The 17,292-nt window shown below is 43.3% G+C and overlaps 1 protein-coding gene and 1 long non-coding RNA gene across 2 annotated transcripts in view; one reads left to right on the forward strand and one right to left on the reverse strand.

The window, feature by feature from the left end:
* FUZ (fuzzy planar cell polarity protein) overlaps nucleotides 1-17,292 on the forward strand; it is a 111,144-nt gene that overhangs the window by 52,807 nt on the left and 41,045 nt on the right. Inside the window, exons 6-8 of the mRNA XM_040327535.1 lie at nucleotides 2,809-3,006; nucleotides 7,993-8,088; nucleotides 9,981-10,087. Coding sequence (XP_040183469.1) covers nucleotides 2,809-3,006; nucleotides 7,993-8,088; nucleotides 9,981-10,087 — 401 coding nt within the window. The remainder of the gene's footprint in view (nucleotides 1-2,808; nucleotides 3,007-7,992; nucleotides 8,089-9,980; nucleotides 10,088-17,292) is intronic.
* LOC120916520 lies at nucleotides 6,373-8,089 on the reverse strand. The gene is made up of 2 exons (XR_005743991.1): nucleotides 8,013-8,089; nucleotides 6,373-6,687 (listed from the first exon to the last, which is right to left on the reverse strand). It is a non-coding gene; the product is annotated as an uncharacterized LOC120916520 (long non-coding RNA).

Genomic DNA, 17,292 nt, shown 5'->3' on the forward strand with positions numbered 1-17,292 from the left:
AGTTGTAAACACACACTAGGTGAACCCTAACTCCTACAGCGCCCCCTGTGGTTAACTCCCAAACTGCAACTGTCATTTTCACAATAAACAATGCAAATGTGTCAAAATTGTCTGAAGTGTCCGCCATAATGTCGCAGTGACGAAAAAAATTGCTGATCGCCGCCATTAGTAGTAAAAAAAAAAAATAATTAATAAAAATGCAATAAAACTATCCACTATTTTGTAAACGCTATAAATTTTGCGCAAACCAATCGATAAACGCTTATTGCGATTTTTTTTTTTTATACCAAAAATAGGTAGAAGAATATGTATCGGCCTAAACTGAGGAAAAAACGTTTTTTATATATGTTTTTGGGGATATTTATTATAGCAAAAAGTAAAAAATATTGAATTTTTTTCAAAATTGTCGCTCTATTTTTGTTTATAGCGCAAAAAATAAAAACCGCAGAGGTGATCAAATACCACCAAAAGAAAGCTCTATTTGTGGGGAAAAAAGGACGCCAATTTTGTTTGGGAGCCACGTCGCACGACCGCGCAATTGTCTGTTAAAGCGACGCAGTGCCGAATCGCAAAACCTGGCCTGGGCATTTAGCTGCCTAAAGGTCCGGGGCTTAAGTGGTTAAAACATTTTATTTTTTAACTCATTGATTTTGATTTGATTTTTATTATTTTGTAAAGCGCCAAATACAGTTCATGAACTGTGCCTAATATTTATATAAGTAAAGGGCAATTTTTTTTTTTTTTTTTAGCTTTGGATAGAATGTTTTTATTGCTGTTTGTGCCCCGCCGGGGGAGATTCACACTCTGTTTGTCTTGGTGATCATTTTCACTAAAAGCACAATGTAAGGGAAATCCAACATTTACTTGTCATAAGAGCAGGAAGTGAGAGGGAATCTTCCAATGGTGACAGCTGCCGTCCAATTCAGGATCAGCTGCAAATACCTCCTTTACCGCACAGCCAGATGTTCAGGCCCACTTTTCCTTTTTTTTGCCTAGCAGTAGGCTCTTTAAAAAAAAAAAAAAAAAGTTCTTGCAAAGTATTACCCCTACCTTCTCTATCCTTACTTTCCTTCTTCTACTCTTTCCCTTCCTCTTCTCTACATTATCACCTTACAGGTAATACTACTTGACTACTTCCTGGAGACGCTATTCTTGTTCGCGCCCGAATTGCAAGAGAGGTTTTTACTGATTGCTACAATAACTGTTTAGATGTTATCTAGACCTTTAATCCGAATCCTTCTGTCTACTAGATGCCTACAAGTTGCTATATCTTTTGATAGTCCACTCAAGAGTCTAGGAACAGTTAGATAAATACAACAAACAAAAGTCACTGCCCCTACCTATGACTGGTCTATACAATAAGGAGCGCTGGAAAGGGCGCATATACATACAAAAACATGGAATATCCAGGCTCAAACTTACCGACCAACCAAATTCACCTGTCTAACAGTGTGCGTTAAAAACAGAGGTTTAGTTGCACGCATTTGCAAATGCATGTGTAAGCTGCAGGCCCCGTCAAGGCTCTCTGTATGCTGCAGTCCGTGCAACTAAACCTCTGTTTTTAACGCACACTGTTAGACAGGTGAATTTGGTTGTTTGCCGATTGGTCGGTAAGTTTGAGCCTGGATATTCCATGTTTTTGTATCTAGGAACAGTTGGCATACTAGGCATCTCAAATTTGATATTTTTTTTCCTTTCTTTATTGTTTTGCATCTATTTTTCACTAGGTATCTGTGTATTAATTACTAAGACTTTGTCCGGGGGGGGCAAACTCTATCCTTCCAGCGCAGTCTGAACCCATAAGGGGTGCTGGGGAGGTGAGATTACCCCCCCCCCCTACCGGAGACGGTTCTTTTAGTATGGACCCACTGCGAGCACAATTGATGTCTCTATTTTAGACATGCTTTCTGCTATTTTCTGTAATGCTTTGGTAAATGTTCTATGATGGTTATACCTGTATTTCTATTATTATACATATGTTGATATTTCAATAAAAAACTATTGAAAGAAAAAAAGCTAGTGTGCATGGAGCCTAAATCTGGGCCTGCAATATAAAGTCTAAAGTTTAGTCTAGTTTTTGCAGGTTCCCTCTCTCTGACTCCACTGGAGCCTCATCCACATACACTGAAACATTGAATGGAAGTATACTATTACAGAAACAAACAATGAGAGCCAGTATCGTAAACCGTATTTAGAAAATAAAAACTCTGCATTCAGTGTTCCGTATAAAACACCTGCTTAGGTAAATTGTGTAACTTTTCAAAATTGCTGTATTTCATGGTTGATCAAAGTAGTTCGCAGATGTCTGCAGGTAAACCTCCCCCCTATCAGATTTGCCATGATTTTAGATTTTGCTTACAGCAACTACAAAGTTAAATTGAATCTAGTATTGCAAGCATTTTACAACGATCTAGAAACGTCTAAAAAAAAGAGTAAGGCCGGCCATACACGGTTTGAATCTTGGTTGGTTCAGCAGGAATTGGCTGAGAGTCGAACCGTTAATGGTCAGACTGAATGTATCAAGTTGACCGCTCTTTTTCAACTTGGGTACAACCAGCCTTCTGGATTCTCTTGTGGTTATCGCAAGCCACTACTATAGCCGCTAGCAATAATCGATGTCTTCTTCTGGCAGGAATGGCTTGGATTCCTGTATTAACACTGTCTGTGTTGATAGGGGAATCAACCTGTGGTTGCAGGAAAGAAATGTGCTCATTGTTTGTCCAGGCTTAACTGTTAGTAATGTCCATGTCATCTATAAAAGGTTTATCTTATAACTTCTTCTGTCCTGTTTTTTAATTTGAATCATAGGAGTGCCTTGATGGTTTTACACAGGCAGCGGAAAGTGAGTTTGGCTGCCTTCTGACTGGAGGGAAGGTGGTGGTGGCCACAGAGAAGTGGTGGAGGTTGGCATCCCAAGATGCGATGTTGCTTTGCTGGCTGGTTTCCTCTTTGTCTCCACATTCATCACGAGATTACCCGGTGTATCTACCCCAAGGGAGCCCTACGGTGAGCTGACACAAGGACTACTAATGCAGGTTTCTGTTGGAAGCCTTGATTGTGAATGCAAATATTTTGGACATACAGGCCCGGATTCAGAAAGATGAGCGCATCTTTCTGCGGGCGTAACATATCTCTGATACGTTACGCCGCTGTAACTTTGGGCGCAAGTTCCGTATGCAGAAAGAACTTGCGCCCTTAGTTACGGCGGCGTAACGTATGTGTGGCGGCGTAAGCCCGCCTAATTCAAATGGGGATGTTGGGGGCGTGTTTTATTTAAATTTCACTTGACCCCGCGTTTTTGACGTTTTTTTTGAACATGCGCCGTCAGTAAAATATCCCAGTGTACATTGCTCCAAAGTACGCCGCAAGGACGTATTGGATTCGACGTACAGCCCTATTCGCGAACGACTTGCGCAAACAACGTAGCATTTTCAAAACTCGGCGCGGGAACGACGGCCATACTTAACATTAGCAACGCCTCATATAGCAGGGGTAACTATACGCCGAAAAAAGCCTAACGTAAACGACGTAAAAAAATGCGCCGGCGGGACGTACGTTTCTGAATCGGTGTAAATACCTAATTAGCATATTCCTCGCATAACTATACGGAAGCGCCACCTAGCGGCCAGCGTGAATATGCAGCCTAAGATACGACGGTGTAAGACACTTACGCCGGTCGGATCTTAGGGAAATCTATGCGTAACTGATTCTCTTAATCAGGCGCATAGATACAACGGCCCGCACTCGGAGATACGATGGCGTATCAGGAGATACGCCGACGTATCTCCTATCTGAATCCAGGCCAGTGTGCCTGTAATTGTAGTTATAGTGTAGTGATGTCCGGCATGTAATGGAGCTCACTAAAACTGACAAAGTAAAACTAAATTTTTTCGTCAGAAATGTATTTATTTTGTTCCGTAATCTTCATCCTCATGTTGCATGGAGCCTGTTGTATAAAATTCACCTATCCTGAGTGAGCTAAATTATACATTTCTGCTGACTCTCCAGAAAACCAGTACAGTAAAACCTTGGATTGTGAGCATAATTTTGTTTCGGACGCATGCTTGTAATCCAAAGCACTTGTATAGCAAAGCAAATTTTCCCATAAGAAATAATGGAAACCAAATTATTCGTTCCACAACCATTTATTCATAAGTCCTTCAGTTTATAGTCCATATAAAAAGATTATAGCAATGTGATAAGTTGTGTAACCATAAAATGTCCATCCACAAATGGAAGCCTCCCCAAGAGGATTAGAAGCAAAATCCAGCAGAAGCTGCAGAGTATAAAAGAGAAGAGAGGCGCCTCTAAGTGTAGCAATATGGTTACATTTAATGAAGGTACAAAATTTAGCAACTCGCATGGTTGATGATTAAAAGAGGCATCTAAGTATGCAGGCACCCGGGGTAAAGTGATCCACATAGACCGTCATCCTCATCCCAGCTCTCACTGCTGTTAGTCTGCAATCGTGACCGGGAAGACTACCCTGCAGTAGAGCTTTCTGAAAGTGAGGCTTGAACTGCTTATGGAAGGGATGACATCAATGGCGGTACGGAGGACAGTCTATGTGGACCGCTGTATCTGTATCTGTATCCCTATACCGTTACGTCACGTACCTCGTGACTTCCTCAGGGGAACCCGATTGGTTATTGAGGCATCCTAATTATAGTTACCTTCGCGTAACGTCATAGGGATACAGAGGCTACCGCATATCGGAAGGAGCGAAGGGAACCGTAAGACTACGCATTTTGCTGCATTTAAACCCTACAAGCTCTTGTTTTCTTTATACATTGTAAGAGTCCATTTTTATGTGTGTGTAACTATTAAAGGTACTATTTTATACTACACCATTGGAGCTCCTTCTCCTCCTTGCTTTATACCCTGGGTATGGGCTGGAGTCTTCTCCCCCCCCCCCTTCTTTTGGCTGATATAGAGCTACTATAGGGAATAGAGGAGCCTAATAGTGAATATATCGCAGTGGCCACGACACTAGCAGCAGAGAAGACTGATGATAAAGGAATAAGTTGATGTGCTCTAGATCCTTTGGCAGTGAGGTGAGAGTTCTGAGAGACTGGTGGAGGACACCGAGTATGGTTCAATACTGCAATTTAGGAAACCTATCCATCAAGACCATTGATATATTGGAAGATTGACCCTGTTTGTTATATTCCATTTTAAACAGAACTTTTACATCCTGCATTCCCTTATTGTTCATTGTTATATTGAACCATTCTTCACACTAAGCCTAATCCATTTTTGTCTTTTCCATATAGTTTTGCACTTTGTTGCGACTTTGTGCACTTTGGGACTATTGATCATATACTTATGTTGTATACTTTTGCTGTATATTTCTTTGCCGATTAGTTATTGGTTTACATATTTACACTATTTATGGTTTTATTGTAGTTCGACACAGCACTGCGTCACTTTCTTGCAGTTTGCACATATTTGTATTCTTAAAGCGGGAGTTCACCCATTTAAAAAAAAAAAAAAAATCTCCCCTTAGCTTCCTGCTCGTTCGGTCTAGGGGAATCGGCTATTTATATTAAAATATGTGCAGTACTTACCCGTTTTCGAGCTGCATCTTCTTCCGTCGCTTCCGGGTATGGGTCTTCTGGAGCGGGCGTTCCTTCTTGATTGACATTCTTCCGAGAGGCTTCCGACGGTCGCATCCATCGCGTCACTCGTAGCCGAAAGAAGCCGAACGTCGGTGCGGCTCTATACTGCGCCTGCGCACCGACGTTCGGCTTCTTTCGGAAAATTGTGACGCGATGGATGCGACCGTCGGAAGCCTCTCGGAAACCTGTCAATCAAGAAGGAACGCCCATTCCCGAAGCCCATACCCGGAAGCGACGGAGAGGATGCGTCTCGTAAACGGGTAAGTACTGCACATAGTTTAAAATAAATAGCCGATTCCCCTAGTAATAACGAGCAGGAAGCTAAGGGGGAAAAGTGCCCTCTAAGGGTGAACCCCCGCTTTAAGCGCAAGATCAATATTTACCATTATTTATCTTTGTGTACAGTGAACACTATTGGATCTAGCAGCTTTTTAGCTCCAGCTTCTTCTAATTTCACATATACTCACCAGTAGCGCGAAAGACATTTACTTTTCAATGTGCACGTAAAAGCACTCCACACCCAAGTGCTTTCAATCTGCTTACCAGAAGGATGTGAAAAATATGTAGTGTAATCATATATCACAGGGGACCAGATAGGGGTGTCACATTCCAAGCATTGAAAAACGAACATAAGGATTCCAAATTCACCAATCTCGTGTAACCATCAGAACTCCCAGGAAGAGTTGAATTGGGATATGCATTTACCAACAGGATGTTACCCAATAGAAGGAAAAAGCAATAATGGTGAAGCCCATAAGGTAAAAAAACACAATTCTTTATTGTAGTCTACTTACAGGTGTAGAAAAACAGACTTCATGATGTATAAATTCCGCGGCTTTCAGCGTGCTTGCATTGGCCAGCCTTGCATGTTTCATCCCAGAAGGATATCATGAGAGGCGTGGACTATTGACGCAGGCACGCCCATTTATATACAAACTATCATGTACCGTGTTGCCCCATGATAAGGCAGCACGGCTTTAATACCAGCTGCTTCAAATCTGTGTAATCGCGAGAATGTTTGTTGGGTAAAATTGCTCTGTGGGATCTCCTCTTCTTCTTTCCCGCCCACCTGTAATGTAGGGAATTGGTGGTGTTACAGACACTGACAGGTCATCCAGACTCAAAACCCAATAAAAAAAAAAGATAATTGTCGTCATGTGAATTATACTCTAAAGATAATAAAAGCAGAGGTTCGCCGCAGCTGTTTAACAAGATGTGGATCCCATGGTCTTGCTCACCACTTACAGCTATGCTACCGGTGTTGAGTATCCCAGGAGAATTATAATCTGTACCTTTTTATCATATCTGCAACCATTTTTATTTTTTTTTACCACGTCCTCTGTTACAACCCCGGTCTCTTGTCAACACTTCCAATGTATCCTCCAATAAAAGACAAACTATAACAGTTGTACTGCCAACATACCACTAGATGGTAGCCTTGTACTTAAAAGCCAGAAGATTCTACATCCTATTTCTGCAATGTTAGTCTACCTCTGTGTGTATATATAATTCTATATATATATAGATATAAATTACAGCGCAGCCTGTCTAAAATGCACATCAATGAAGAATGTGAAAGCGCATTCATTATATGTGAATTAGGCATTCGTTCATAAACAGATTGACAGGCATTTTGCTGGGTTTTTTAATCAAAAGGCAAAATACTCCTACATGTATTCAACTCTGAATGCGTTGCATTTGATTATTCATATCGTATAATATATGAAGGTTTTGTATAACACATATTGTGATTGCTATGTTTTGGTGCACACTGCATGTGCTTCTGTCAAAACCTTAAAGGAACACTAAAGGTTAGTTTTTTATTAGATCAATTGATTGCTGTAAGCTAGAGCATTTAAATATCACTTACCTCGTTTTTCCTTTTGACCTCCAAAATACAGTAATCCAGGTTTGAAAATGCCATTTCCTGTCTCTCCTCTTCTTGCTTTCCACCAGCATCTGAGCCGTTTTGCATGGTGGAAAGCAGAATGTGCTCACCCCCTCCCTATGACTACAGCCCTGCATGAAGATGCTCTCTTATCCCTCACAGGCATGGAGGCTAAGCCTAATGGGAACTGTAGTTCCCATTAGGCCGTGATGTAGCAAGAATGAATGCGCACCGCAAACCAGGAAGTCAGTGAGAATAATGATTCAGGAGTGCTGGAGGTGAATAAAACAGCTCGATTTCAACAGGTATCAAACTATTTATAATGCAAAACATTACTTTTTACTTTATCAGCTACTGTCAGACTTTAATTTAAGAGGAAAATATTTTTGTCTTTACAACCCCTTTAAAGTAGGTGATGGATGTGTTTTGCTAAAATGCAATGAAAGGCACTAACTTTTTGCTAATCGTTCCATTTTTATTTTTCAGGTTCCACACAGACTTCTCACCTTCCAGTTGGTTCCTGGTGTGGATGTTTGTGTCCTTTGTGGCCCCAGTCCATCTCTGCAAAAAGTTGAGTCCGAGGTCAGTAAGCAAACTATTTCATCAGTTAAAGTGGAGGTTCACCCGAAAACCTAATTTTTAACATTAGATTGATGCTCATTTTGTCTAGGGGAATCGGGCGTTTTTTTAAAAATCGAAGCAGTACTTACCGTTTTAGAGAGCGATCTTCTCCGCCGCTTCCGGGTATGGGCTGCGGGACTGGGCATTCCTATTTGATTGACGGGCTTCTGACGGTCGCATACATCGCGTCACGATTTTCCAAAAGTAGCCGAACGTCGGTGCGCAGGCGCCGTATAGAGCCGCACCGACGTTCGGCTTCTTTCGGCTACTCGTGACGCGATGTATGCGACCGTCGGAAGCCTGTCAATCAAATAGGAACGCCCAGTCCCGAAGACCATACCCGGAAGCGGCGGAGAAGATCGCTCTCTAAAACGGTAAGTACTGCTTCGATTTAAAAAAAAAAACTACCCGATTTCCCTTGACAAAATAAGCCTCAATCTAATGTTAAAAAAATTTTTTCGGGTGAACTCCCGCTTTAAATTCATATAATTGTTGCCAGTCTAAAGTATTAAATTGTAAACCCTTACATATAGCAAGCTAAGTGACTAGTGTTGTATGCTACACAGAGATGAAACAAACCCGCCAACATAAGTTGTATCTGTTTATCTGCTGCAATCTGCCCTGTACATCCATTCAAAGTGCAGACTTTACACAAGATCTCTCAGCTCTGAAAAGCAAGGGGCTGGGAGCTAAAGTTACACTCTGCAGAGCTCAATGAGAGACTGTCAATCACAAACTGTGTGCTGGAGATCCTTCCCCCTTTTACCTTTTGGCGTTGCAAGTTATTCATGCAGAGAAACCAAGCAGCAGACAGAAATGACACTTGGTGCTCTGGATATAGACCGTATACACTGTAGAGGGATGTGCGTTGTTCAAATTTCATGTCTGGTTTGCAACCACTTTAACCACCTCAATACAGGGCACTTAAACCCCCTTCCTGTTCAAATCATTTTTCAGCTTTCGGTGCTGTCACACTTTGAATGACAATTGCGCAGTCATGCAACACTGTACCTAAAAAAAGAAGGGTGACAAGTTTGGAAAACAATTTTTTTTTTACTTTTTGTTATAATAAATATCCCAATTTATTTTTCTTTTTGTTTTAAATTTCCCTCTGTTTAGGCCAATATGTATTCTTCTGCACATTTTTGGTAAAAAAAATCGCAATAAGCGTAAATTGATTGTTTTGAGCAAAAGTTATAGTGTCTACAAAATAGGGGATCGTTTTATGGCATTATTATTATATTTTTTTTACTAGTAATGGCGGCGATCTGCGATTTTTATCGTGACTGCCATATTGCGGCAGACATTTCGGACACTTTTGACACTATTTTGGGACCATTCACATTTATACAGCGATCAGTGCTATAAAAATGCACTGACTACTGTATAAATGTCACTGGCAGGGAAGGGCTTAACACCAGGGGGCGATCAAGGGGTTAAATGTGTTCCCTAGGGAGTGATTCTAACTCTAGGGGGAGGGAACTCACACGGGGAGGAGACCGATCAGTGTTCCTCTGTACTGGGAACACACCATTGTCTCCTCTCACCTGACAAGACATGGATCTGTGTGTTTAGACACACAGCTCCACGATCTAGCTCTATTACCGGGCAATCACGGGTGCCCAGCGGACATCGTGGCCGCCGGGCATGCGCTTTGACTCCCAAGTAACATGACGGGGGTGAGCGCCCCCTAGAGATGCGGGAAGCCTAGGACATGATATGACGCCCGCCCAGAACGAGAGCCACTAAACAGCCACGGAAAGCTGTGAAATGTCTTGGTCACAAATTCCTGTTACCTCTGTATGTGATTTTGAGATTAATCGTAACCCCATATGTTTTTTGGTTTTGTATAGTTGGTAGAAAGATTTTGGAAGCCTGTTCTGGATCCGATTAAATCCTGTTTAAGAGTGCAGCTGAGATCGTTCCCAGCCTCTGTTCCATTACACCATGGGATTCTGGGGTAAGAATATTTGAACATTTGTGTCGTTTTTGATAAATGGATGGATAATTTTAGAGTTGAATCTTCAATGGTGATCACTAATGCAGGGGTGTTGGCTGCCATCTTTTGGTGATTGGGTAGGGCACTTAACAGGACTGCTGATGAGACGGGCTGCAGACACTGAATCTTTGTGCAGAAAGAGAAGATGCGTGGAAACAAAGCATCAGTTGTGGCAGTGGCCATGCCCAATAAAAGCTGACAAGGGGAAAGTCTTTACCAAACGTCTTTACATTATATGACTTGTCTTTACCAAATGGAGCTACAGTATATCCAACAAAGATAAATGGCTTCTTTAGTCAAAGCACCTGCATAGCCAATATAGTAGTGCATATATGCTACATAGAACCAGCATGCCCACTGATGGCTAGGAGTGGCAATGCACCTCCCACTGATGCCAGGAACTGACAATACCATTTACACCACCTGCTGATATCTGGGACTGACAATACACCACCTGCTGATATCGGGGACTGACAATACACCACCTGCTGATATCGGGGACTGACAATGCACCACCTGCTGATATCGGGGACTGACAATACACCACCTGCTGATATCGGGGACTGACAATACACCACCTGCTGATATCGGGGACTGACAATACACCACCTGCTGATATCGGGGACTGACAATACACCACCTGCTGATATCGGGGACTGACAATGCACCACCTGCTGATATCGGGGGCTGACAATGCACCACCTGCTGATATCGGGGGCTGACAATGCACCACCTGCTGATATCGGGGGCTGACAATGCACCACCTGCTGATATCGGGGACTGACAATACACCACCTGCTGATATCGGGGACTGACAATACACCACCTGCTGATATCGGGGACTGACAATACACAACCTGCTGATATCGGGGACTGACAATACACCACCTGCTGATATCGGGGACTGACAATACACCACCTGCTGATATCGGGGACTGACAATACACCACCTGCTGATATCGGGGACTGACAATACACCACCTGCTGATATCGGGGACTGACTGTCCCCGATATCTTAGGCCTGACAGTACACCATTTGCCAATACAATGGCAGCCAATGGAGGGATACAGACAGCCCTCCTGTACTGGGACTGGATCCCATCAGGTCAGCAGGGGGGCTCAGTTGCAACAGAGTCTGCCTGTGGCATATCATCAATTGTAATTGCACCCCTGGCCAAATCTCCAGGATCAACAAATTCAGGAGCAGAAAACGAAATGTACAATCTCACTTTTCTCCTCCGGTTGGCCCAGATTGCCTCCAAATTTCCACTTTTCAGCCGGGGGGGGTTTGGTTGGATTGGGGGGCTGGGTTGATCTGAAGTTACCACACTGAGGGTTATTGTATTGCATTTTTTTTTTGTGTGTGTGGTAGCTTGATTTTTGTGAACTACTAGTAATGTCTGTACAATAAGAGCTGTGGAACAAGTAATCTTAAAATTAAAAAGAAGGCGACTAATCAATCAATGTAGACTAAAGGGTTAGTTATGCAGGTAAGGGGCGCCTAAACAAACTGTTCAGCTTAAGTTAAATAAAGACCTTGCTATGGGTGTAGGCTATTTATTTACCTCCCTGAAGCCTGGCATCATCTCATTTTGCCCTATTGCTAGGATACTCCCAGCCATTACTGCGCACCCCCACCATCATAGGAGCAAGCCCCGCGCATGTGTGGTCCACTATTACCTCCGTCGCAGCATCACTGAGGTCAGAGCTGCTGCCACAGGGGAGAGAGTGTATGTGACAGGGTTTGAGTTGGCTGAGAGCGTCTTGGCAACAAGGCAGGATGGGATGATGCCACCTCTGAGAGGTTTCAGCCAGTCTTCGGGAGGTACATAAATGGCCTACAACTATAGCAAGGGCATTATACAACTTTGGTCAAGGCTACACGGTTTGTTTTTATCTACAGGCACCCCTTACCTGCATAGGCAGCTTTTTGGTAAAGGTGATCTAACCCTTAAAGCTGAAGTACATAGAGCAGATGCTGCAGGTTCAATATAGGCTTATTTGAAAAAATGAAAGTGCCCTCTGGGCACAAAAAAAAACAAAACAAAAAACCCTTGACATGGGACCCCACACTGCAAAGGGTAAATGCCTATTTACGAAAAAACGAACAACAATTTTCAGCTTACTTACCATCCAGTCTGCATCAAACTGAATTGACCCTGTCTAAGGTTGGGTTCACACTATTTGCAGAACGACTCGCAGCAGGGGGGTTGGTGCGTCACTGTTCACCGTTTCAGGGGTGAATCGTGTCCGAATTCTTGTCTGAATTCGGACCTGAAACGGAGCCAAAGACCCACAGGACCCTTTTTAGTGCGCTCTGCGGCCCCCCTGGAGATGTGTGACCCGGCTCCTCCTCAATTGGATTTAAGTCTGGACTTTGACTGAGCCATTTTAACACATGAATATGCTTTGATCAAAACCATTTCATTGTAGCTCTGGTTGTATGTTTAGGGTCGTTGTCTTGCTGGAAGGTGAACCTCTTCCCCAGTCTCAAGTCTTTTGCAGACTCTAAGGCCCCGTACACACGTCCGAGGAACTCGACGTGCCAAACACATCGAGTTCCGCGTCGAGTTCAGTGTTGAAGCCGCCGAGGATCTCGGCGGGCCGACTTTCCTCATTGAACAACGAGGAAATAGAGAACATGTTCTCTATTCGGCCCGACGAGTTCCTCGTTGGCTTCCTCGCTGAAAAGTGTACACACGACCGAGTTTCTCGGCAGAATCCAGCTCCGATCGAGTTTCTGGCTGAATTCTGCCGAGGAAACTCGGTCGTGTGTATGGGGCCTAACAGGTTTTCTTCTAAGATTGCCCTGTATTTGGCTCCATCTATCTTCCCATCAACTCTGACCAGCTTCTCTGTCCCTGCTGAAGAAAAGCATCTCCACAACATGATCCTGCCACCACCATGTTTTACGGTGGAGGTGGTGTGTTCAGGGTGATGTGCAGTATTCATTTTTTTGGCCACACATAACGTTTTGCTTTTAGGCCAAAAAGTTAAATTTTGGTCTCATCTGACCAGAGCACCTTCTTCTACATGCTGTATCCCCCACATGGCTTCTTGTAATCTGCAAATGGGACTTCTTATGGCTTTCTTTAAACAATGGCTTTCTTCTTGCCACTCTTCCATAAAGACCAGATTTGTGGAGAGCACGACTAATAGTTGTTCTGTAAACATAGGCCCGGATTCACAAAGCACTTGCGCCGACGTATCTCGAGATACGCCGCGTAAGTGTAAATATGTGCTGTCGTATCCATGCGCCGTGCCCACAAACTGAGATACGCCTAAAAATAGGCTTCATCCGACCGACATAACTTGCCTACGCCGGCGTATCGTGGGCGCATATTTACGCTGGACGCATCTGGCGCTCCCATTGATTTCCTATTCAAATATGGAAATGAGGGAGATGCGTCGATACACGAACGTACTTGCGCCCGGCGCATTATATACGCGGTTTGCGTAAGTCGTACGTCCGGCGTAAAGTTATTCCCCATATATGAGGCACAACCCATGCAAAGGTATGGACAAGGGAACTCAAGCCGGCGTATTTTACGCTGTACGTGAATATGGCTGGGCGTAGGTTACGTTCACGCCGTAGGCAGTGATCTGTCGTATCTTGGGCATTCGTTTCGACGTGATTCTGAGCATGCGCACTGGGATGCGTCCACGGGACGGCGCATGCGCTGTTCTTTATTTGTATCTGGCTGAGACTCAGCCCATCATTTGCATGGGGTCACGCCTCATTTGCATTGCTCACGCCCACTTCCACTTACGCCTAAGAAACCCAGTGCAGATTTGGTGGCAAGTGCTTTGTGAATTTGGTGCTTGCTTCTCTGCGCTACGTCGGCGTAGCGTATATGAGATACGCTACGGCGGCATAAATATGCGCAGATGTCTGTGAATCCGGGCCATATTCTCCCAACTTTAGAATTGGATTTCTGCAGCTCCTCCAGAGTTATAATGGGTCTCTTGGCTGCTTCTCTGATTAAAGCTCTCCTTGCCCAGCCTGTCAGTTTAGGTGGACGGCCATGTCTTGGTAGGTTTGCATTTGTACTCTTTTCATTTTTGGATGGTAAATGGAACAGAGCTCCCTGAGATGGTCGACGCTTGTGATATTTTTGTATAACCTAACCCTGCTTTAAACTCCTCCACAACTCTGGTGTGTTCCTTGGCCTTCATGATGCTGTTTTTTTTCAAAAAAGGTTCTCTAACAAACCTCTGAGGGCTTCACAGCACAGCTGTATTTATACTGAGATTAAATTACACACAGGTGGACTCTATTTACTAATTAGGTGACTTCTGAAGGCAATTGGTTCCACTAGATTTTAGTTAGTAAAGGAGCTGAATACAAATTCACGCCACACTTTTCAGATATTTATTTGTAAAAAAAATTGAAAACCATTTATCATTTTTCTTCCAGTTCACAATCGTGTGCCACTTTGTGTTGGTCATAAAATCCCAATAAAATATATTTGTTTTTGGTTGTAACAGCATGACAAAATGTGGAAAATTTCAAGGAGTATGAATACTTTTTCAAGGCACTGATGAGGTGGCAATGATGAGGGGGCATAAATATGCCATACTAATGGGCACGGATAGGTGGCATTGATGAGCCTCTTCTAAAGATCATGCACATGAAAGCTTGCAAACAGTTTGCTGTAGACAAGCAGACTAAGGACATGGATTACTGGAACCATGTCCTGTGGTCTGATGAACCAAGATAAACTTATTTGATTCAGATCTTGTCAAGTGTGTGTTGGTGGCAACCAGGGGAGGAGTACAAAGACAAGCGTGTCTTGCCTACAGTCAAGCATGGTGGTGGGAGTGTCATGGTCTGGGGCTGCATGAGTGCTGCCAACACTGGGGAGCTACAGTTCATTGAGGGAACCATGAATGCCAACATGTACTGTGACATACTGAAGCAGAGCATGACTGGGCCACAGGGCAGTATTGCAGCATAACGACCCCAAACACACCTCCAAGACGACCACTGCCTTGCTAAAGAAGCCGAGGGTAAAGGTGATGGACTGGCCAAGCATGTCTCCAGACCTAAACTCTATTGAGCATCTGTGGGGCATCCTCAAATGGCAGGTAAAGGAGGGCAAGGTCTCCTAACATCCACCAGCTCCGTGATGTCCTCATGGAGGAGTAGAAGAGGACACCAGTGGCAACCTGTGAAGCTTTGGTGAACTCCATGCCCAAGAGGGTTAAGGCAGTTGTGGGAAAAAAATGGTGGCCACACAAAATATTGACACTTTGGGCCCAATTTGGACATTTTCCCTTAGGGGTGTACTCGCTTTTGTTGCCAGTTGTTTAGACATTAATGGCTGTGTGTTGAGTTGCAATGTTGTGTTTTTTTTTTTTTTTACACATCAAGTTGTGCTCGAAAGAAAGACCCTTGTTTTGGTTTAGTGTCTGCTCAGAGGTTAACTTGTCTGAAGGCAAAATATTTTTACGTTTTTAAACTCCGGGTGGGCGGAGGGAGTTTTAATTGCTGTTTGTGCCCCAGTTAGGGAGATTCACCCCATCTCTTTGGAGACCTGGGATAAAAAATGAGGGGAAAATGCATTTTGAATTGTTACCCGACTAGGGAGGTAATATAATTTCTGTGACAGAGCCTTCTTTTTTATATATATATATATATATATATATATATATATATATATATATATATATATATTTAGGACTGTTACTGATTAAAATTTTCGTGTTCGATTAATCAAGTTTTTTTTTTTTTTTAATAGATCGACTAATTTTGATTAATTAGAACGCACATACATTTTTCGGATCACCACTATAATCCACTATAGTCCCCACTGTAATATCCACAGACATCTCTCCCCTGTAATTCACAGACATCTCCCCACTGTAATATGGTCCACATCTCCCCCACTGTATGCTTGCTTAGTCTTACCAGAGAAGCCGGCCGAACACAAGCAGTTGAGGCCAAGTGATGACGTCAGCGTGCCACTCTAGGCTCACCTAGGCAGCCGCCGGGTGGACCAAGATGGCCACCGCTCCAGGAGCTATGCCGAAGCCACGGCCTTTCCTATGGCCGAGGCAGCAGCGGAGCTCTGCAGATCACGTGGTGTGCCGATCCGCATATGGTGACCTGTTCGGATCACGGATCATTTACGATCTGTTGCACCACTAGTACTGATTAAAAGAATTTGGATCGATCAACATTTTTTACGATTATTCAAAGAATTAATCTTTCATTTCCACAGCCCTAATAAATATATACGTGTGTGTGTGTGTGTGTGTATATATATATATATATATATATATATATATATATATATATATATATATATATATATATATATATATATATATATATATATATATTTTTTTGGTTGTTCCTCTCCACGGAAATCTTTAGTAAAAGGCAATATTTAAGTTTATTTTGCAAAGCAAATATACAAAAATCAAATACTTTCAACAGGGTACATTCTCTGTACTGCGACGCAGCGCATAAATACACTACATATCAATACAGTTGCAAGCATACAATTAAATTACATTCATTCAACCCATTCTGCGGTATGATGCCTGATGTGTTGCGCAGAGTTGTGAAACCCCGAAACATCACATCGTGCATGATGCCGCATTACCCTGAAAACAGTAGTTCAATAAAGCGTGTCAAGAAATGTCAATGTCAGGGGGAAGGGGAAATCTTCAGACGTCCTCTTCCTCCTTAAAGTCCATCAAGGTATAGTCTCTCAGCAGACTGAAGGTCAGTCTGCGACAGTCCTCAATGGACATCCTCTGCCGGTGGTGTACGCGGCGGTTCCTGGCGTACCATAAAGCGTCTTTAAAGCAACACAGCACCCGCCAGGCACTGTCAATGTCCTCCTGTGAATGAGTTCCACAGAAGAGTCCGTTTAACACACCAAAGTGTGTAATGGCAGTCTGTGGTACAAAGTCTTTAAAGCGGGAGTTCACCCATTTGTAAAAAAATTTTTTTCTTCCCTTAGATTCCTGCTCGTTCGGTCTAGGGGAATCGGCTATTTGTATTAAAATATGAGCAGTACTTACCCGTTTTCGAGCTGCATCTTCTTCCGTCGCTTCCGGGTATGGGTCTTCGGGAGCGGGCGTTCCTTCTTGAGTGACAGCCTTCCGAGAGGCTTCCGACGGTCGCATCCGTCGCGTCACTCGTAGCCGAAAGA

The sequence above is a fragment of the Rana temporaria genome, chromosome 10 (assembly GCF_905171775.1).
Source record: "Rana temporaria chromosome 10, aRanTem1.1, whole genome shotgun sequence".
Lineage (NCBI taxonomy): Eukaryota > Metazoa > Chordata > Amphibia > Anura > Ranidae > Rana > Rana temporaria.